Source organism: Chrysemys picta, chromosome 7, assembly GCF_011386835.1.
Source record: "Chrysemys picta bellii isolate R12L10 chromosome 7, ASM1138683v2, whole genome shotgun sequence".
In the NCBI taxonomy this organism is placed as follows: Eukaryota; Metazoa; Chordata; order Testudines; family Emydidae; genus Chrysemys; species Chrysemys picta.
Genome location: NC_088797.1, coordinates 87,716,502 through 87,739,441, shown reverse-complemented (window position 1 = coordinate 87,739,441; position 22,940 = coordinate 87,716,502). Strand labels below are relative to the sequence as shown.

General features: G+C 44.9%; 1 protein-coding gene across 2 annotated transcripts in view; it reads left to right on the top strand.

Annotated features, from left to right (window-relative positions):
- The window catches only part of ADAMTS14 (ADAM metallopeptidase with thrombospondin type 1 motif 14), a 108,569-nt gene extending 85,955 nt beyond the window's left edge, over window positions 1–22,614 (top strand). For both annotated transcript variants that reach the window (XM_065551961.1, XM_005281863.4), the window contains exons 13-22: window positions 1,106–1,239; window positions 2,118–2,241; window positions 4,440–4,523; window positions 7,090–7,253; window positions 8,185–8,350; window positions 11,064–11,196; window positions 11,878–12,085; window positions 13,161–13,290; window positions 14,193–14,303; window positions 16,599–22,614. In XM_065551961.1, coding sequence (XP_065408033.1) covers window positions 1,106–1,239; window positions 2,118–2,241; window positions 4,440–4,523; window positions 7,090–7,253; window positions 8,185–8,350; window positions 11,064–11,196; window positions 11,878–12,085; window positions 13,161–13,290; window positions 14,193–14,303; window positions 16,599–17,227 — 1,883 coding nt within the window. In that variant the 3' untranslated portion in view covers window positions 17,228–22,614. The remainder of the gene's footprint in view (window positions 1–1,105; window positions 1,240–2,117; window positions 2,242–4,439; window positions 4,524–7,089; window positions 7,254–8,184; window positions 8,351–11,063; window positions 11,197–11,877; window positions 12,086–13,160; window positions 13,291–14,192; window positions 14,304–16,598) is intronic.
- Window positions 22,615–22,940: the final 326 nt, after the last annotated feature.

Below are 22,940 nucleotides of genomic sequence, written 5' to 3'. Positions count from 1 at the left end.
CTTTCACGTTGCAAGGACACTATCAAAGACCCCCCCACTGAGCTGTCATTTAAAGAGAAAAAATTGAATTGGGTTTTATGTGACATCTTTCACGCTTGTATGATCTCAGTGCTCTTTAAAGAGAAAAGCTCCATATTCCATCACCAGCCCTTCAGGTTCCCCCAAATCACTTTCCCTTACCTACAGAAGCCTATGCTGAGGGTTTCCATTGCGAGCACTAAGAACATCACCAGCACCTGAAATACAGCAGGAAAATGCTCTTTGTATTATATGTGATATTGTCAATAATTGCAGGGGAAATAAAACCTCTGCACCTAGATCTAGGCAAGAGGAGCAAAACTGATTTTCATGTGCCACTGGTATTGGTTAATGCGGCCCATAAGTTGCTCTGACCTACATCAGGGCCAGGGACAGTGAAGACAAACCAACAGAATCAGGGAGCCATAACCAGTGCTTTGATATCTCCCCCAAATGTCTTTCTCCATTAGGATTTTTGATGCAGGAGAGAATCTGCTGTTTGTTTTAAACATAAATTTATCTGTCTGCACTTTTTTAGGTTGGATTTTTGTCACTATTTTACAGTCTTTTCATAACGCTGAGTTGCTTTACACAGCTGGATGATATGTTGTATTTGTAGCTGTTGTGGGACAAATTCTGTCCTCAGATATGCACAACTTTCATTGAATTAAAGGAATCAAGTGATTCTGTAGTACCAGCTGACTCAATGTGTTTGTAGTTGTGAGGATGTCACAGGGACTTGCACGTGGATATCTGCAGGCAGAATTTGGTGTTTCACTACATAAACAATCATTTCAGATTTCAACAAAGTATGAAAACAACTTGCCCAATCATGTACTTAGATCATTTAATTTGCTCTGCCAGAGTCAAATCTTAATATGTTGTGGTTAACATCCACCTCCCTAAGTTTGTTGTAAGAGAATATGGAGTACCGAATGGCAAATGTAGGAGGGACTTAGAGACAAGAAGGGAATGGTTCTTGAGAATATTCTAATTCAAGATAGCAAGTTCCTCTTATTAGGATATTTTGTATTGACTCCATTGTGTTTCCAGGAACATGGGTTTTTCAATGTTTATTTTGCTGCAGATGCTCAGAAGTGTGAGCTGATTTGTCAGTCAGAGGAAACAGGAGATGTGGTGTTCATGAACCAGGTGGTTCATGATGGTACCAGATGCAGCTACAGAGACCAGTACAGCGCCTGTGTTCGGGGGGAGTGTGTGGTACGTATGTAACTAATCATTGGGTCTGGCAGTTTTTGCTTGTCCTCTATTCAAATGAGAGGAAGAGAGAGAGAACAAGCACGGACATTTCTGGACTCAGTGGAATCTTAAACATTTTACATTTTTCATTGACTTTTCCATAGGAATCTAAAATTCCTTTCTAAACCGGAGCACTGTGTGAAGAGTAAATAAAGGTTTAGGTAGACTGTTATTTACCCAGGCTTCCCTGGCACTCACAATGGTAGAGAAGAGGTGTGTGTATGTGTGTGTGTAGGAGGCAATTCATGTGCATTCAACTAGCAATGTGTGGAAGCCCGTTAAATACTTTCCTCCAAGTTCTGTTTTATTATGTCACACTGTTTTCATAAACAGAGAATCAAGGGTGCCAGTAGAGAAGTGGCTGATTATACTGGTGGATGGTCTAAGACTTCCATCCAAAGTTGGCATCCAAGGCTGCACAGTTCACCCCTATAGACTCTTTCTGAGGGATGTAGGGGGACTTGGAGCTACCAGGTGGTGGTCAATTGTAGCAGAGAATTGAAGCAGGACAACCCTGAAGGCTTACATCAGCCTAAAAGCTCCCTAGCACCATAAAGGAAGTAGGGCACATGATATCAGATCCATCTCCCCATTTGTCGTGGGGAGTGACTGCTAGTGAGAATGATTCACCAGCTGACAGACTTTTTTGTGAGGGTTTGTGCTGGAAAGTCACTACCATCCTCCCCTGCCATACACATCTGCACTGCTGTCATACTGCTGTAAGACTGGAGGGTGGCTAAAGCCCAGCACAAGCTACGAGGTGTGATGCCTGCCTTGCATTTTGAGGCTCTACATATGTGACCTTTTTAAAATCTCTTTCTCTCCCTCTTTGGTGACAGCATGTTGGATGTGACAAGGAAATTGGCTCTTTGAAGCAGGATGACAAATGTGGTGTTTGCGGGGGTGACAATTCCCACTGCCGGACGGTGAAAGGGACTTTCATCAAATCCCCAAAGCAGCCAGGTGAGAGTCTGGCCCGGGAGTAGGGGAAGAGTATTCATATGTTGGAAGTGATTGCTTTAATGCACCTTTGCACGTAACAAATATAATCCATCTGTGGGCTGAAACCTACTCTTAGTTCTGCTTGTGTAAACCTATTCTAGAGTATCTCTGTTGAAGTCCATTGGAATTACTACAGATTTACATAGGTATTGCTGAAATGAGAATTTGGCCCTACAGATATAAGTACAACTACATCTCATAGTTTATCAGTAGTAGTAGTAGTAGTAGTATTTATTTGTATTATTATAATGCCTAGGAGCCCTAGTAATTGACGAGGACCCCATTGTGAGAAGCACAGTACAAACACAGAACAGGAAGACCATTAGAGTGATATTGCTGCTGAAATGAAGGCCATGTCTTTCTAGCCAGCAGTGTATCCACAGGCTCAGAATGCTTGCTTATGTTGCCTCTGGCCAATTGCACAGTACTTAACAGGCTATTACATACAGGTTTTGCATTTTGAAATTAAAACAAAATACTGAGAAAGAAGACTAGACCTTTGCCTTACTCTGCAGACCTTTGGCAAACAAAACGAAAGCCCAGAAATTTGATGTCCAAGTGCTGGTTGTGTGCTCAGATATGATGGTCATCAGGTAGCGTATCTTTACTGACTTCATTGGTGCTCTGCTGGTTGATATTACCTAAGGATATGCCCTCTATAACTGCCAAAGTGATAGCTCCCAACTGTGCTTGGTCTTCTGTTGGTTGAGCAAGGACCCAATGATTTAGACAGTTAATTACAACAGCTTATTTGTGGTATCTATTTCTTTCTGCCTATCTATTATCTGGCTATTTATATGATTCAAGCTATTGCATCACCAGGCTAGACCAATGCAGTGCACTGTAGGAGAAGACTATCCACACAGTGGATTACCTGCTACACCACACAAACTGGCACAACTATATCACACCACTCCTTTTCCCTTTGTGCCAGGGGCCTGATCCAAAGCCCATTGAAATCAGGGGAAGAAGTCCCATTGACCTCTGTGGGGCTTGGATCAGGCCCTGGTTGCCTATTGAGTTCAAGGTTGTGGTCCTCATCTAAAAAGCCCTTGATGTGCTGGGGCCAGGCTATCTCAGCTACAGCTTCCCTGTCTGTGCCCACGTATGGCAGCTTCATTTAGCTGACAGAGTCCAGGGCGTACCTTGTGAAGGTTATGGAGCTTGCTTGTGTTGTAGATCAATCAGCCTGAGCCCCCAACCTTGCCAACTTCAGTGCATGTTGCAAGACATACATCCTCATGTAGGTGTTTTGCTAACAGATGGGTGGGATCACACTGATGCCACTTGGAGTCTGATCCCTCAAGACACTATGAAGGAAGTGAGAAAGGAGAGAGAGCTTTGCTGAGGGCAGCGCTTTGCATAAGAGTAGTCAAGATACTACAGTATCTTTAGCAATCCATGTGAAAATAATGTCTGTATATTTACCTAAACTCTCACAGGGGTTAGGAGTAGGACAAAGTAGTGGAAAGGCAAGAGCCTTTCTAGAGAAACGTGGTGTTGCAAGAAGGGAGAGATGTGATAGGAGCAAGGAAGAGTGCAGGGGGTAGCCACAGAATGCTGGGAACCTGACCAGGAGAGGAGAAGGATCATGCAATACTTTTGCATGGGTGGGATCATCAGAAAGAGAAAGATAGGAAGCTCGAAGGCTCTCATTGAAGTAAGATTTAGGGAGAAGAAGAGGAGCCAGGAGGCTCTTAGGCAAATCTTGGGGCAGTTTCAGGAGAGAAAACAGGGAGTTATGAGAGAACTGCAGAATGGGAGGGCAAACAACTCATATTCATATACATTCCAGATAAGAATCCACATTTTTGGATGATTATCTGAATTGAATCACTGGATCTTTTGAATTTGACCCATAGTTAATAAAAACACAGATTTCCTGTTAGCTCAGTAAACTGCCTTCTAGTGCTTCTAGTATTTAGTATCTGCATAATTGGATAGGGGCTGATCTTGCAAACACAGAGTTATATAAAACCAGTCTTTTACCATCAGCAAAAGCACAAGGTAAAAGCACCAACCAAAATGCTCTTCTCCATTTCCTTTCTCTCACTGAAGAATCCTGTGGTTTCAAACCCTAGTGGGAGTGTTCCACAGAATTTAAACTTGCCTGCTTTGCTGTCAGTTTTGAGAATGCTTTACTTTTGTTTAATTTTCAGTGGGTGTTCTGAAAATGTTTGAGATTCCGGCTGAGGCCAGATACATTCAGATAGAAGAGATGGAGCCGGCCTCCCATAGCATTGGTGAGTACTGAACAACCAGAGAGCGCAGACAGACTCAGAGATGGGTGTTAGCCAGTTTGGCCTAATGTTGTTAATCAAAGAAGTTTTCAGGCTTGGGTTATCTTAAATAGATATGGTAGTCACACGTTCAAAATGTGTATGGAAGTGCAAAAGGGCAGTTGCATGCACAAAATATTCAGGTGCATGGATAAAATGGGAAACCGAGTGCAAAAGGCTGATTTATCGCCCAGATCCCAGTGAAATGAGTAGCTCTCAGCCCACTTCCTTGCACAAAAGTTAGAGAAGACCAACGGTTGTTCTTATCACAGAACTACCAGACAATTTAGCCCAGTTCTGTGTGAATATCAGTTGCTGCTTAGGAGGAGCCTTGGAATGGAATAGCAGAGGGTGGTGAAGAAATGAACTGTTTTGGCAGAATTGGGTGTGTGTGCTCAGGAGTGGAATAGCAAGACGTGTTCCATATCAGAATTGAGGTATGTTGGCAGAGCTGGGAGCAGGAGGCCAAAGAATTTGTACAACATTTGCCTTTGCTCATGGCGGGTGCTAGCCAATAATTCCATTCCTTTACTTCCATGAGCACTAACAGTCAGCTGAAAAAAAAGAAAATGTAGAGTCCTGGGGCCAAATCCTTGGGACAGGGCCTTCTGTGCCTGGCACAGTTTCAGAAGGGGAAGGATGTTAAGAGGTAACCTTAAAACCCATCCTACCCCACCCAGTCCTGTGGCTGCTGGGTGCCAAGTCTGTCCTGAGGTGCATCTAAGAGCATCCTCCTGGGTGTTCTAAGCTGCACTGGCTGGTAATGGCTCCCAAGGGACCTTACAACAACTGGGGATTGGCTAGATAGAGCAGCTCCACAGCCACGCCTGCCTATACCAGGAGCATAGGGGACAGTGTAGGAGCTGCTGTGCTGGCCTAGGCCACTTGAGGATTTCTCCACACTGGGGGAAGCCCATGTAGCTGGGTAAGCTAGGTTTACAGCCCATTTGTGCTGCTAGAACAGGGCCAGGGAGGCACAGCGGGGCAACATCCTGGCCTTTAAAGTCTTCTATAGAGTGATCCTTCTGTTTCTCTTATTCCGCTCTGTTTAAAAGCACATTGGAGTGAGTGGGTATTTGTGTGGGTGCGTATGACTGAGAGAGAAAGTTACTTGAAAATGACCAAGGAGTTAAGTTGGAGTAGTTGTTCCCCAGCCTCTTGCATCTCAATTTGCAGCTCTCCTTTTCTGCTGCCTCCAAAATCCTTCTTAGTGAACCTTCCAGTGAAGCTAGCCACTCGAGCTCTGCCTGTGTGATCCTGTAGTGAGAACTCACACAATGCTCCTCTGTGTGAGGTATATTCTCAGAGGGCTGGGTCTTGAAGCCAAATCTCTTCAGACATAGGAAGGGTGTGTATGTGTCTGTGTGTTTTCTTTCTGCTCAGAAGACCATTAATTCAAAGGATGAGTTGGAATGTCAGGAATACGGTCAAACCAGACTGACTGTTTAGAGAAGATGAAGAGAGTTAATGTTAGGAAAGCAGGGGGACCCTGGAACAATTGGGAAGTGGGATGGAGGGAGTGTGATTCTCTTAAAGGTTGGGGAAATAAGAGTTTCATGCCGGAGAGGCATGGTGCGGAGTGTGGGGTCATTAGATTTTACACATTTAAAGGGTTATTCCCTGCCAAGGCCCCTTTCTTGATCACCAGCCCTATATGCACATGCCTGTTCATTCAATGGAATGTATTCATGCTCTTCCATGAGCAGCTGCTCACAGCCTTGTTCTCTGCACCGCGGACACAAGCCCCACAAAGATGTATTTTCTTTAGAAGGGCTGAAAAGGGACACTTTCATCTGCCTGTGTGTCCCCTCAAATTCTGGGCCTGAGGCCTCTGCCAGGGCCCCTCAGTTCCAACCGGCAGTACACCTTGCTATTCCAGTCCTCGGCCTTACACAGCTCTGCCAGTGCATCTCACTCTTGACCTACAGCACCTCTGCTATCTCTTTTTTGGTTCTCCCTGTAGGGGTGTTATCTTAAACGGTCGGTTTGTGCTGTGGGTAAACTCATTTCGCTTGCCATTTAAGCTACTATTTGAGCCGAGATGTTTTTCTGTTAAGATCTAGTGCGTTACCCATGGCACAGTCCAGGCCTGCAGTCTCGTCCATGAATAACGTTACTTTTACCTTTCTGGCAGATGATTAGATCACAATCGAAAGACTAATAGGACTTGGTTTGCTTACAGTCAATAGTATTCAATTGTTAATATATAGGGCCAGAGTTGCAGGTGCTATTTTGGCACCTAAACAAGAGCCAGATTTTCCCAATTGCTTAGCTCCCAGCTGCTCCCACTGTGATATTTATGGCCAGATTTTCAAAAGACCAACCAGCTGAGCCCGGATTCTGAGATCTTTTTTATGACTATCTGGTCTGTAATGAGGAATATTTTCACCATGAAGGTCTATCCATACAATTCCCATCCATAGGGATTTCTTCTGGTCAGTTAAATTCCCATACATTATGCTCACAATTCATTTTCTGTCCCTAAAGTTCTTTGACAGGGGAAAATTACTTTGTGAACTTCTTTTCCCAGCTGTTAAGAATCAAGCTACTGGAAACTTCATCCTTAATGTCAAAGCCAAGGAAGCCAAAAGCAAAACCTTCATTGAGATGGGCTTGGAGTGGGAATACACAATTGAGAACGGCAAGGAGAGCTTGAAAACCAGCGGCCCCCTGCATGAAGCAATCAGTGTGCTGGTGAGTCACACTGTCTTGTCCTCTGGAGATGTGATGGGCACAATCATTCACTGAAGCAGAGCACACAGTGAAATCACTGTTACAAATGCTAGAAGAGCCTGATATACAATGTAGAATGGAGTGGCGGAATTTCATAGGGGTAGGACATATGGTGTAAATCCTACAAAACTCTTAAAAGTTATTTTAAAAAGTGAAATTAACTAGCCATAAGCTAATAGTGATTAAGATACTTCAGGATGTGCAGAAATACACTACGAATGCACTTCTCAGAACTCTGAATGTTTTTGACCTTGTACCTGACAACGTATCAAGGCCCTACCATAGCCTACCTTACACACCCTGTTCTGGCTTATCCCAGCATTAACAGGATCTAGATTCCCCATGGCTCCGTGGAAGAAAAGCTCGTCCTCCCTGCCCCCCCCCAGTGTCTTGGAATACGTGTTCACTTATTGGTATAGAGTGTTACAAACAACGCTTCTATGCCTCCTTGTATGTCTAAAGTTATAGTACAGTTTCCTATTTATGCAGATAAGGTAGAAAGTTCTGCGTATGAAGTCTAGAGTTTGAGCATATATTTTGATATGTCATGGGCATTTCCTGCACATGTGCAGTGGTCCAATACAGAGTATGTTCTGTGAGTATTTTAGAATCCTTCCAGTCATTTTAGATTAGTTGAAATATTTTGAATGGATCAAGAGTTCTTCATGTTAACTAAAAGTTTTCTCTTTTCTACCTATGGTACTTGTTTAATTTCTTTCTTGTGACTTTCTTTTCTTCTACTTTTCATGTTATGTGTCTATATGCTACATTGTCATTGTTTGCGTCCTCTTTAATTCCTCTCCTCTTTCCCCTCTCACCCTTTCCCACAATTTCATTCTCTTTTTCTCTTCCTTGCTCCCTCTACACTGTCTTTGTTCTTCTCTGATCCCAGGTTATCCCACAGGAAGATGAGTCCAAGAGCAGCCTGATGTATAAGTACATTATCCATGAAGACCTGCTGCCGGTGATTGGAAACAATAATGTCCTTCTTGAAGAGATGGATTCCTATGAGTGGGCCCTCAAGAGCTGGTCTCAGTGCTCAAAGGCTTGCGGAGGAGGTCTGTTTCTCTTTTATATGTCTGTTAAGCTGTAATACACGGTCACATGTATGTCGTGGTCAGATTTCTTGGACCTGTATGGCAGTATGAATCAAAGTAGACCTCTGGGTTTTAAATATCCATATACCTTAATTACCTAATTCTCTATTCTTTAGCAATTCCAAGCCTTAAATTCCAGCATGCTTGGGGAGTCAATCTAACTTCCTTTGGCAGCACTCTGATATACTGCTTTATTTGGGAGTCTGGTTTGACGCATCATCTGATGCTCCCATTTGCTTAAGATTTCTGTGGCTTCTTAGAACCTGGGATTTCCGAGATGGTAATTTGAGTGTCACAGGGAGATTGGCCCCTTTAGGAGGTTTTGGGGTGGTCCAATGCACTTGTGACATGTCAGCTGCTTCCCAATTGGATTTTAAGAGATGGGACCTGGGCCATATAAGTGGGAGAGCCTAACAACAGACCGGGTCAGTCCGTGGATTGGAAGGTGAGAGCTGTCAGAGATCAGGAATCTGGAGGAGGTTTCCAGGGAAAGCTGAAAAGAGGGAGGGCTAGTTTGCTGACTTTCCTGAGCCAGAGAGCCAGTGCTGGGAGGCTGAAAAAGGCTGAGGGCCAGGAAGCCAATGGAAGAGGGGCTAGCCTGCTGACCTTCGTGGGCCAGAGAGTTTTCATCTTTGCTAGAAAAGGCTGGAAAGGGCTGAAGGCTGAGAGCAGCAGAGAGAGATACCTGCTGGCTCGCTGAGCCGGAGAGCTGAGCTGGAGAGCCAGGAGAGGACTAAAGACTGGGAGAGGCATGGTGAGAGACACTGGAGCCATACTAGAAAGGTGAGCCTGGTGAGAGATGTTGGAGCTGTACTTGGTGTGTTCATAGACTATTGGGACTTGGAGACTGACTGTACTATTTGGACTGTGCTGGGGAATTCTGGATGATGGTTATGGGACTGTTATTATGGTTTATGTGCACAGGGCTTTATTTGGTAATAAACTAACCCTGCAAAGGCTAGGTATCCTTGGAAAGTCTTTGTGGACTATTTCTGGGATGATCCACTGAAGGGGAAACAGGCATGTGCATGGGATGTGCTGCGCAAGATGCTGGAGGGCACCCTAAAGGGCTGCCCCAGGACAGTTCTAAAGACCCTGGCAATTATTGCAGAGCATTCTCTGATGCAGCTCCACTCCAAACGCACAATGTCATATTTTTCAACATTATTTTTAATTATACCTGCAGAAGTTTGAGTGGATATCTTTTGTGCACACAGCATAGGTAGTTGTGCATACAGGTGCCATTTTTTTATGTGCGAATGTTGGTTTTGCACAATCACAAGGTGCACTAGCAGTTTTTGTAATCTCAGTTAGGAGGATCTCTGAAAATGTAACCAGGGTTCTTTAAGTCAGGTGTCTGCAGCTTTGCTTAAAAGCACAGACCCAGGCTCTATACAAATGAGAATCATCTCACTGTTATTCTTACAGATTTGGGGAAGGGCCTAATCATAGCAACTTAGAGAAATGGAAAGACCTGTAAGACCCAGTAACACTTCCACCTGTCATTGCTGGTTTGTTCCTGCTGGTACCTGGGTCATTCCCTACACTGAGAGACAGGAAGTGTGTGTGCAGGTTCTGGGGTGCTTGTTACGCAAATTAATGGATAAGACGCCACAGTTACACAAGTTACAAATCCTTATAGCTCCTGTTTCAAGGCAGGTGAAATCATCCTAATTATGGAGCAAATAAATGTAAACTCTATCCAGAGCACTGAAATAAATCAGTTTTTAAAACTCAATGCAGATCTGGTGGCTCCACCTTGTTCTCATTTCCTTGTAACTGTGATTTTTTTAAAAATAAATATTGGCATTTGGGAAGGTTTAGGGACAGGCAGAGATGAAACTGAAGTCCTTGTTTTAGCTACAAGCTGCTGCAATATGACCTTCTCTTATACGTGCTCCACCAATTAACACAATCCTGACATGAAGGGATCACCCTCTAGAAGAGTGAATGGAAGCTCATGCTTCAGGCTAGCTTAGCCCAGACCTGGTCTTTTTCCAAGCAAATGTGACCAGTGTGCCAAATTCTAACAACATTTTGGGGCTCTCTTGTGATGTGGATTCTTTTCTTTTCCATCAGGGGAAGTAAGCTCCAAAGTAAGGCCCATCAAACTCTTTTCAATAGCCACAAAATGCACCAGAGCTCAGGGGCTCATCTGCTAAGTTCACTTTGTGATCCCTGAGGGACCTTATGGCAGTGGCCTGAATTAGAGCTACTCCCTAGTACACTCACCCTGTGTCTGAGCAGAACTTGGATGCAATCAGGATGCAGTCTGGAATCTGGTCCTAGTTTTGCAGAGGTGAAATGGCATTTCCCATTGGCTACATAGCAGCCAGCAACCATATGGGTCAGGCAGGAAGATGGGAATGACCGGGGTATTCCAGACTTGAGTAGCAATATCTCACCACCACCTCCTTGTTGACTGCAAATATATTTGGTGCCTTTGTGTGTTTGTGTGTGTACAGCCTAGAGGAAGTATTGTCTGGCTGCATTATGGCCCCTTGTATGACATGCTGAACTCCATAGTTGGAGTGCAAAGTCATAGCAGAAAAGCAAGACGAGCTAGTTAGGGGTATCCAGCTAATGGTCATCAAGGTGGAGTTCCAAACCAAGTTGTGTGTATACTGGTGATTCCTTTACTCCCTGTGTCTTTTTCTTTCTGTGGTTCCTTCAGGCATCCAGTACACCAAGTATGGCTGTCGGAGGAAAAGCGATAACCGGATGGTGCATCGGAACTTCTGTGATAATGGCAAGAAACCCAAGCCTATCCGGAGGCGATGTAACCCGCAGGAGTGCTCCCAGCCAGCGTGAGTTCTCCCCCCTACGATCATGACACTCTGCTGTGCCTGCATGAATGTGCTCAGGGTTAAGGCAGGAGGCTCTGGTCATTTTCATTATTGGCATTGGTGCAAGAGCTAGCATGAGGCAGCTTTTCTCCCCCCTCCCTCCCAAATCAAAGAGGTGGAGGGAGCCAAATATTGCAAAGGGTAAGTTGTTTTCTTTTAAATCCCCGCCCCCCCATCCCACCCCCATCCTGAAAAGGATAAAATCTTGGTGACCCAGTACTGTCCAAATAAGGCAGGGACACATGTGAGGGAACTGACAATGACTTAAGTTATGGAAGGCTAATGGGTTATGCAGGCTGTCATAGAGGGACCAAGACAAACTTGCCATTGTTTGGTCTACTGGAGTCCAACACATTAGATCAGCACAAAACCCAACTGTAAGGCTCAGAGAGACAGGTTCTCCGCTTCTGTAAATCAAGTAGCTCCACTGAGTTCAGTGGAGTTATCCTGGTTGACACCTGCTGAGGATTTGCTCCTTAATCTGAAGACTATGCTACAGCTAGGAATATGAGCTCCACATCTCTTCCAAGGACTCTCAATCTGTGATCTCAAAGCTCCAGAAAGATAAGCCAATCAGAATCTGAAAAAGTCCAAATATTCTCCCCCTCAACCTGTTGACAGTGCTGTATTTTAATGATTCAGCTGGATGGCAGAGGAATGGGGAGCCTGCAGCAAGTCCTGTGGCAAGCTAGGAGTTCAGATAAGGGTGGTGCAGTGTGTCCAGCACCTCCTGAATGGCACAAACCGGACGGTTCACACGAAATACTGCACAGGAGATCGACCGGACACACGCAGGCCCTGCAGCCGCTTGCCCTGTCCAGCCCAATGGAGGACAGGTGCCTGGTCCCAGGTGCGTGAGCCCAGGTTCTGCAATGCATACGATGTTGGGACATAGTAAAGCTTTTATTCCATAGATGTGCAGATCTTTAATTGGTTGCTACCTGATTCAAAAACTCCAGAAAGCATGATCATCATACATCTCGGGAGCCTGCTGGCTTGCAAAAGAACCTGCTTCACTACTATGGAAAACTCACCAATCTTGGGTGATCGGTGGCCAGTGGCCATGCTGAGTAGCTGGGGGTTAGCAATGAAACCTCCCTTATTCTGGTGGGAGCTGAGAGCGTTTTCTCAGTCAGGAGGATATTTTTATACAGCACACACAGTGTAACATTATCCGGAGATATATTTCACTCTAAGTGCCTGATCCTAAGTCCAGTGAAGTCAATGGAAAGATTTCCATTGAATTCCTTGGGCTTTAGATCAGGCCCTAGAGGACAAGGCCTGTGGGAGGAACACATTTGCTGTGGGTTAATGTAAATCACCTAGATAGCAAATGAATTCTATAATGAACTAGATAATGGCATAGACGGCTGGTGACATTATTGTTTGGGTTTGTAGGAAGACAAGAGAAAAGTAGCTTTCCATGTAGTCCTTTTAGAGGCAGACGGGTGTGTAAATGTGAGCATGGTAATGCCTCTGTCCAGCCCAGAAGAAAGCTAAGTCATCAGTAGCACAGTAAGGATAGGGGATTTGGGGGGGCGCTTATAATGGATGACCAGTGGTATTAAACCTAGGGGGAAATGCTTGGTATGTAATTCACTTCAGTGCATTTGAGAAGCCAAACCTTTCATCTCCAGAAGTACCTTTATGATATAGAGATGAAAGTCATTCTTAGTTGGAAGGTTCAGCAGTATCCAGCCAAGGGGACAAATTTCACCAAAGCCAGGGAGATCTCTATCCATTGGTCTGAATACTAATTTGTGTGTGTTTATATACATAGTCTTGCACATGTGCACACACACACACAGAGTTCTTTTTGAAGCCCCTTGTTTGTAGCATGAGGTGCATTTTGGTGTCTCCGTCCCTGCTTCTCCTCCCCGGCACTGATAGGTGTATTTTTTCCCCTCCTTGGTGATTTGACACAGTGCTCAGTTAGCTGTGGAGAAGGCATCCAGCAGCGCCAGGTGGTGTGCAAGGCCAGTGACAATAGCATTGGGCAATGTGAAGATGAGAAACCAGAGACTGTCCAAGTCTGCAAAATGGCAGCGTGCCCAGGTGAGAGGAGCTGAAATGTCACTGGAGCAGACTCTCCTAGAGTCAGTCATGGAATCAAACTGAGAAACGGTCAGTGATGTGGTACCAGTTGGACTCCTTTGCATGTAGATCTATTCTACTGATGTGTAAGGCTATGGAAGGTGATGTAGTTTACATGCCAAGGAGCAGAAGAAGGTGTTACAAGATATAAGTTAAGGATTCAGGTTGTTCCTGAAAATCCACTTCCCTAGATACAGGTATTCACATATTCCCATTCGCTTCAATTTAAAACAGCCGCTGTTACTGTCTTGGTAGAGTACCTGCGCTGTGCTGCTAACTGTACTAGTCAGTAACCCCTGATGTTCCATCAGCTTCAGGGGAATGCTAATGACACAATGGCAACACAGCTGAAGTGACCTTGAGGACCAGCAAGGAAAAACGTTAACAGACAAGACTGACATTACGGAAATGTACAGCACTCTTGGCCTTTCCAGTCTTCGTCCTTTCTTTAGGACCAGAGATCATGTAAAATTTTCTGATAGTGTTGCGATGTGTAAATAATTGATGATTAAGGTGAGGCCATCAAATTTATTTTAATCCTTGGCCAAGATTTTTAACAGTGGTTTTGGATGCCTCAGTTTTGGATGCCCAAACTAAGATTCCTTACAGGGGCCTAATTTTCAGAAAGCTGGGCACCTGCTCTCAGAAAATCAGGTCCCTTTTTAAGGTGGCTCAGGTTGCACACCCAAAAATTGAGGCACCCCAAAACCCTTGTTACTTTAAAAAATCTTGATGTGTGTCTCTAGAAGACAAGGGCTAGTGCAAGGAACCCTCCCCACCATACCTACTCTCAAATTCTTTTGGAAATGCCTCTGTTGGGCTAATCTTTATGCCTAAACCTTCTGGCCTTGATCTACCTACAGGAAAGCTACCAAGTATTGCAGCAAAGGCAGACACCAGTGATCATGTGACTCCGAAAGTACAGTGGGTACCCCAGGATGGGCCCAAAAATCCTGTTAACAAGATATCTTCAAGTAAGTTTCCCCTCTTCCTAAGTTTGTTTCTTGGAGCAGAAGTCTCTTTACCTGCACTATTCAGGAAGAGATTCTGCTATTAAATGTTTACAAGCCGCCCTCTTCTGTGACTGAAGTGGAAATAACTTAATGGAGGACACCATTTTTTGAAGGCTAGTGGAGACCTTTCTCAAAGGGAGATCAAAAGGTTAATGCCCCATAATGGACACCAGAGGAAAATACAAGCTTAGCTTGATTGCAATCTGAAGTTGTCAAATGCTACTGTGCTAAGATGGGTGTGCTGGGAAGTGCCCCACCACCTCCCTATTTCATGCTCAGTGAGATTGAAGTTAGACCACTAACACTGTTCTTTGTCCTTCCCTACAGTCAGCATTCAGCACTCACCTGAGCTGCCTGTTCAGAAACCAGACCTTTGCGGCACTCTGTTCAAGTGTTATAGGTTCCCTTCCCCATTTCTTCCCCTGCCACTCTCCCTGCTCCCTTCTGTGGGTTTTGCAGTTGGAGACCGACCCAAACTCTCTTCTGAGTCTTTCCCTTGACAATTAAACAAGTCTCTGTTTCACTTTTGTATCTAACCTTGAAATTAGGGTGCCATCTAGTGGCCCTTGATATACAGTTGCAAGGATTTTCCTAGTATCAGAGGGGTAGCCCTGTTAGTCTGTATCCACAAAAACAACGAGGAGTCTGGTGGCACCTTAAAGGATAAAAGATTTATTTGGGCATAAGCTTTCCTGGGTAAAGAACCCACTTCTTCAGATGCATGCAGTGAAAATTACAGATACAGGCATAAATATATATTGGCAGATGAAGAGAAGGGAGTTACCTTACACACACACACATGCACAAACCCCAATATTTTTTGGCCAGTGAATTCCCTTGTAAATATTGTCATTATTTTTTAATGTAATTATTTTTGTGGTGGTACAAAGAGCAGTGATACGTTGGGTCAGATGGCCTTTTCCTAATCTTAGAGTTCTTGTGTTGTGTTAGGAAACTGGATAGCTACATGGACAGGGAATTTGTAACTTTTAAGTCATTTCAAATCTGACATAGGGAGGTAGTGACAGGAAGTTGTTATCATTTGATGGCCTCTCTGGATTAAGCTGATAGTCCCATTCTATTAGTGGGCAAATGTCAACATCACAACATGATTCTAACAAATGACTTTCTTGTCATTTTTATCTGTTACTGCCAAAAGTATGCCAGATTCTTGTCTAGATGTGAAGAAGACAAATTCCCTGTCCCAGGCCCCAGTTCAGCAAGGCATTTTAACACATGCATACAGAGTAATTCCATTCAAGTCAATGGGATGTATGCTAAAAATTATGCATGTTCTTAGGTACCTTGCTGTATCAGAGCTCCAAAGAAGTAGACATGAGAAGGATTAAGGGTCTGATCCAAAGCCCTTGGAATGCCTTCCATTGATTTCACTGGGCTTTGCATCAGGCCCTAAATGAGCCTGGAGTCTTTAATTAGCGTCTCTTCCCTAAAGATGATTCTTCCTCAGCAGCATTGAGGCCTAATGGCATGAAGGCGCTTCCACTGCTGTTGATTTTACTTCTTCTGTCCTGTGGGTGGGTGGATGTCTCCTGCAGCAATGTGACTCCAGCTCCTACCACTCAACGCTAACATCATCTAGTAAAATTAAAACAATGGAGTCATTCGGTTATGTTGGTTTGTAGTGACAATTGTAGCAATGTTTATAAGGCTGCATCTGGAGTCTGTAAACTCCCTCTGAAATGCCTGCCTTATTTGAACTGGTCTCCTAAAGGTGAAAGGTCCTACATCCTTTTGCTAATCCCCTCAGCCAAACATTTCACCATTTTGGTTCATTTAAGAAAACATTTGTGAATCTTTGCACGTCTTGATTTTGTTAGGAAGTGGGAGTACCAAAATACTGCAGAGAAGCAAGCTGTACCTTTGGTATGCACAGTTTTTCTAATATTATTAATAATAATAATAATTAATAATATTTTGGTACTTCTGTTACACCTTTCCTCTGAGGAGCTGAGTGCTTCCAACATGCCTGAAACCAGAAAGTAAAGATGTACAGATCAGAGAGGGTCACAGGAGAGTTCACCGTTTTCAATGCTTACACCAAACCTTGAATTTGAAATTTGACCAATGCTAAACATGATGTAACACCAAGTGTAATATGGCATTTTACTCTGACAGCAGCTTTATGGGATAATTTTAAACCCATGTATGCAGTGATTTTGGATCGTATTTCATGCACATTATTATTGTACATCCTGGTTATACTCACTAGCTTCTTTATAAATGTTTTTGTCACAGAAGAGCCTTGCCTTGGGGACAAGTCCATATTCTGCCAGATGGAAGTTCTGGCTCGCTACTGCTCCATCCCTGGCTACAACAAACTCTGTTGTGAGTCCTGTGGCAAAAAGGTCTCCACCACCAGCGTGCCGCCCAGTGTAGACCAAGGTGCTTCAGAGACTGGAACTCACGAGGGTGCTTTCTTTCCCAGCCCAGTCACACCACTGCCCTTTCATCCCACTGCCCGGCACCGCCCACATAGGATACAAAGCACAGCTGCCAAAGAGACAGATGCATCCCAAGCTGGTCATGCCCAGCCGCCCAGCACGGAAGGTTCAGCTGCCCATGGAACCTCTTGGGCTAATGCTGCGACCCAGTCTCGGGGCACTCCAGTCGATGATACTTCAAAAGTTGACCCCTCAAGACCACTACCTCTTAGCCGGCAGGCTGCAGCAGGGCCGAGTTCTGGAGAACTCTGGGGCAGCACTGCCTTTCGATGGTTCTCTCCCGCCTTGAACAAACCTGCTGGTGCACACAGCGAAAGCAATTCCTCTGTCCCCTCCCAGGGCGTAGCACGACGGAGAAGGCATAGTACAGGATCCGAGCAGCTGGGGAATAGTCTCAGGGCCTCCTCCCCTGTTGTGACATGAAATGTTTTCCCAATGTCTCTCTTGTCGACGGTTTACATGGGCAGAGCAGCCAAGTTTCCGAGCCACTTTCGGAAACGGATGAGACACAGATTTAAAAACCAAACAGAAGGCTACCGAAAAAACGGCTTCATTTTTATGACTTTTCAGCAGTGTCACTTTTTAATTCTTTATTGGAATAACAAAAAAAAAAAGATCAAATCAAAGGAAGAAACAAAAGGAAGAAACAGCACTGGCCACTGGATTGCAAATGAACCCCAAACAGTGGCTGAGCGCGCACAGGTTGTGTAGACCACGCCTGGTTACCTCAGAGAGTGGCTTGAATCAATCGGGCATTTCCTTCCAAGGTGCTACAAAGAGATTTTTCAAGCAATAAAACAAAACTCAACAGAAAGGACCTTTGACCCTCAGCTCAGTCCTCACTCAACTGCTGCTGTTATCCATGTGGCAAGGATCACAGTGGATTCTGAAATCCTGTTGGAAATGGTGCTGCAAATAGATTTTCTATTCTTAACCTCAGCGAAGAGCAGAGCAAGGGGCAGGGGAACAGCAGGCCAGATGGACTTGTACTCTATACGTGTGGATGGGGAGACTCAGTTTCAAAAGCCGGGTCAGGAGTGGAGCTGTCAGTGTCCTGACCCAACTGGGAGAGGGATGGTACATGGCAGGGGTGTTTGGCTTCTTTCGGGGTGTGTGTGTGTGTGTGTGTGTGTGTGTCATTGAACTGCACTGTGCTCACAACCTGTCTCCAGCTGCGTAGGGTGTCCTTTCAAGGCTAGCAGCCGGTGTTTGTGTCTGGAGGCTCTATGTAGTGAGGCAATGACAAGGTCAGTCACCAGAGAAAGAGGCAGAAGTGGGGGAAGAAGTGTGGCATTAACTGCAGAGAAAATGAGGGAATTCAATACATAAATATGTTGCAAATTCCTGTGTTTGTGAAAGAAGTATGTTGCCCTGAAGGTCCTGAGAAGAGCAGTCCCTGCGTAGAACAGTTGGTTAGCAACATGTGGCTTGACAATGCATGTCTCTTCATTTGAAATTTTGGCTGTGGGGGTGTGTGCTTGTCCTCTAAAACTGTTCTGTAAGGTGCTGTTTTGATTCCTGCTGAGACCCCGTGAGTGGGGAGGGTCCCAGAGCCCAGGTTCCATCCCAAGCATAAACATCTACACTGCAGTTAAACAGTCCTGTGGCCTGAGCCCTGCGAGCCCCAGTCAGATGACATGGGCCAGCCACTGGTGTTTAATTGCAGTGTGGACATACCCATCTAGTCTGACTCTATTCCTGCTCCCACTGAAGTCAATGGCAAAACTCCCATGAGCAGGATTGAGCCCAGTCAAGCAAGGTGCTGAACATCTCCTGAAAGGGCTGACTTCAGTGGGAGTTGAGGGCTCTCAGAAGATTGCAGCTGGTGTTCGGTGCTTTGCAGGAGCCAGGCCTAATCTGGACAAGATGGACACAAATAAGACAAGACAACAGTTCGGGCAAAGGCAGGTGAGGGATCATTGCAAATGAGAATAAGGTAGGCAAAATTGCTGAAATAGTAGGTGGGTTTGAAAGCCAGGCCTGGCTTGGCAGACGGATGTTGAGTCATGAGTCCGGCTGCAAATCCGTTCTCAAAAATACATTTTTCTGACATTTGTGTTTATTGTGGGCTTGCTTTTGCTCCCACTGAAATCAGTGGCAAAATTCCCTGCTGTCTTCAGTGGGAGCAGGATTGTGCCCCTGTAGTTGTCACTGGTGCAGGAAAGAATGTGGGTCAGCTGATTTGCAGCATGCCCTCAGTATCTAGACTGCAAGCCTCATGGAGTTAAGGAGTGTTCAGAGCTCAGTAAGCGTCAGATCCACCTCATGCCTCGTGTGAAGGGCTGAGTCCAGACCTCGTCTTGACTTGGCTGCTGAGGAAGTCCAGCCCTTTATAGGAGGTGCCCAGCATCCTGAAGGGGTGGGTCCTAGATAATCTTCCTCTTGTGTCAGAGACGAGGACGCTCACTTGACTCAGATGGATAGTGTAAAGAGAAAGATATTGTTGCCCTTTTTTGACCCGAGCAGCTAGTCAAATTTCAGGGCCTTGGGATGTTCCAGCTGGAAGTAACAATCGATGGAGTCTGATATTTTCTTTGCTGCAATCTTGTTTATTTACAAGGAATGTGCAAAGCCCTGTTTCTCTGATTGCAGGAGGAATCCAGAGCAAAAGGAGCATTTCCTTAGCTTACTGCCCCAAGCCTCTTTAGCCAACAGGCCCAAAAGCTTTTTTCCCACTAGTTTTGTCCAGGGTCACACTGTGCTCACAGGCTATTGCTTGGCTTTCTTGCTTTTTGCCTGCCTCTCTGTTCTTGTCTGTCTTCAGTTTCTGGGTGTTCTCCCCCCCTCCACCTACACAATCCAAAACTCCTGGGTGGGCTCTGTTAGGCCTTGTTTTAAGTGTGGTCCCTTAAATGTCTCTCAGCTATTTTAAGTGGAAGTCACATTCGTATGTCAGTTTCAGTGAGGTTTTAACTCAACCCATAACAAGGTGTAATCCAGTCGATACGCATATATTGTTGGTTAGTGCTTTTAAGGCTTTAATTTTAAATTATGTGTTTGCAAGAAGAAGGGCTCTATAGTATGAATGAAGTGTATATATACCAAAGTGACAAAAGGGGTAGAAATGCTCAAAAAAAAACCCAATAATTTGTTAAACTAGTGAAATCCTTTGGGGCCTTTTGGCAGGAATGGGGAGTAGTGACAAATGGTTCGTTCTTTCTTTACTGCCTCTTACATTTTTCTGGTTTTTTACCTTCTGCATTGGAAGGCTTGCTGTGATATTTTAGCCAAGGGCAAAAAATGCTGAGTGTCTGGGTTGGTAGTGACTCTCTGCACCCTCACATGTGGCTGACAAGATGGGTAGGGAACTATCTCTCTGAATCTGAGACAGGGGAGGGATAGCTGGAGTGCCCACATGTTTTGGGCCTGCGTGAGGTCACTGGTAGGCATGGAACTCAGAGTCCCAGCTATATGCTTCTGAAGGCTACATTAAGTATTTAAAGGCCAGTGTAGTGCTGGAGATTTAGCCCAAGAAAAGGAAGCCATGGACAGAGTGCCTAGTTGGTACACTGTGCATGCTGTATCAATAATACCTGCCTGGTCTGTTGCAGCTGGTTAGTTTCTGTTGTAAGGAATTTGAAGCTGTTGGAGATCAGATCAACCAATCCCTGAATGCAAACTGCTTGTGACCCTATTGTCCCTCCGAGACACTTTCCCAACCCTGAGATATACTGGTGTATAAAACGGGTCTAGTGAAAGCAGAAACCTTAATCCAGGTAGCTAGTGCAATTTCATGTCAGACCATCGCAGACCCCTTACCAAAATGTAACAAACAAGCATTCTTAAAACTAACAACACATGTAAGGAAACGCAGTAACAGGATGTCTGTGATAGAGGCATGCAGGTTTCTGGAACCATCATGGACCCTTTCATAGGTTTGCTGCAGACCTTGGGCCCAATTCTGGCAAGAGCTTCACCAATGTAAATCTGGAGTAACCTCATTGATTTTAATGGAGTTACTCCAGACTTACATGGGTGTAACAAATCAGAATCTGGCCCTTAGACGACTTCTTACTGCAAACTGCACACAACATTAGTGGCTTGTTTCTCTGATTGAAATATCATTATGAACTTTTTAAGGGAGTGCTTGAGTGTCAGTGTTTATTTATTATGCCAAAGATAATGCTTCATTTTGTGTGTTGTTTACTCTTTAAAGAGCATTCTTTTCTAAGTCTCTCACCTGAAGCTTACAGCTCCCACCAAGGTACATTACCTTGATAGCAACACCCACTGGGAGGAATGGGTTAGGAAATACTGCAGCATCCTCCACAATTACTGTCTGTAGCCAGTGGTCATCCCTGATCAGTATTGTGAGCAGGTCTGAGTGCCAGAATACCAGCAGCTCCACTTCAGCCCCAGCCCCTGGAGAGTGTGGGGTGGGGTAGGAACCATTCTCCATCTCACCAACAACTACTCCCAGTGCACCAGCGTGGCTAAGGTCTGGAAACCTGTCACATGTGGAGTCAAACTGAGCCCTGATTTCAGGGGTCAGGTTTGACACATTATATAAACATAGCACATAATTAATATAAATTATGCACTAAAACATAGTACGTAATTGTGATGACTCACTGCATCAGCTCCAAAGTCGTAACGTGAACTAGTGACTTGTAGGCTACATCTGCTACGACATTTACTTTGAATCCACAGGGAAAAGCTGAGAGGAAGGAACTGTTGCCTGGTGGAGATGGTAACATGCATCTCTTCTGCTGGTTCTGTGGCAACTCAATGGGATTAAGATGGACATAGGCAGTTCTTCAGCTTTTTCCCCCTGAAGCAAATAAGCTTAGCAGCTACACCAGTACACCCATTTCTGCCGCCTATGTTCCACAGTGCAGTGTGTCAAATTGGGAAATTACTCCAAAGCCCTCACTCCCTGCAACTATAGGATGGTGCTTCAAGGATCCTGGAACCCACTGGTACAACCAGGGCCGACGAGAGGTGGGGGAAGTCGGTACAAATTACCGGGGCCCGGCAGTCAGGAAGGGGGCCCGGCTCCCCCCCCCCCTTGTTGGCCCTGTTTATCCGGTCCGCCCTTGCTGGGTGGCCTGAAAAAAATTTTTCACCGGGGCTCGAACCTGCTCTCGGCAGCCCTGGGTACAACAGTGGTTGTAAGATTGTGTGTGGATGTACCAAGAGAGTTCTGCAAAAGTATTAATGTTGCAAGGACAAGCAACACAACAAACCAGTTGATGCGATTGATGTCCCTAAAATGGTTTTCTTGCTCAGTGTAGACTGATCTATAGTGAGTTGGGCATTTGTTTGATGTTGGTGAAGTCCTAATACATACGTGTTTTGCAAACCAGAGAAAACACTAGTCACCACCAGAGCTGGGCACAACAGTGAGATTCAAATGTATATGAAGGAGGTGCAGTTTAAGGTCTTGCACAGGGATGTACCAGTGTCACACCAGCTAATGACACTATGTGTATGGGGCAAGTCACATCACCAATCTCTCCATCCCACAGTAGTGAAGATTTGTCTCCCCCCACCTCTGCCACTCCCACCCACAATAAGATCGTATGTTAGCCGATACCTAACAGGGTGAGTGGAGCTGGGACTTGGGGTGATTTCCTATCTCCTCCTTGGCCGATGAACATGTCAAATCATTCCTGTGATGTAACCTTATCCAGTGTTATGATGTATAAAGTTTTGTACATATAAGATTCAGAGCTTTTTAATATTTATTAATTTTGTTGTTGGGTTTTTTTTGAAACTCTTAATGTAAAAAATCCACTCAATGCCCTCACCTTTTTCTGTTGGTTTATTTTTGAGGGCAGTGGGGGAAATATACCATGTGAATAATGCAACCTGTGTGTGGTTATTGAGAAGTGGGTTGAGCAGTAGCAGGGGTCCTGGGCAGTAGTCCCAGATTGTGTATCTCTGCACGTTATGCAAGAGGGAAGGAATGGGCAGGCAGTAGATTTCATTCTGGGTTCAGGAAGAATGATACGGGGAGGAAGATTATAAAAGTGATGGGAAAAGTCCCATCATTAGACGGAGTAGAATGCCAAGTGCAGAGGCCCATTGCATTAGTTTGTAGAGCACTTTGAGGCCCTTGCATGGGCCTCATCTCCACTGCCTTGCACCTGTTTAAAGTGAGTACGCAGTACTACTGAGTCTGGATTAGTGGAGT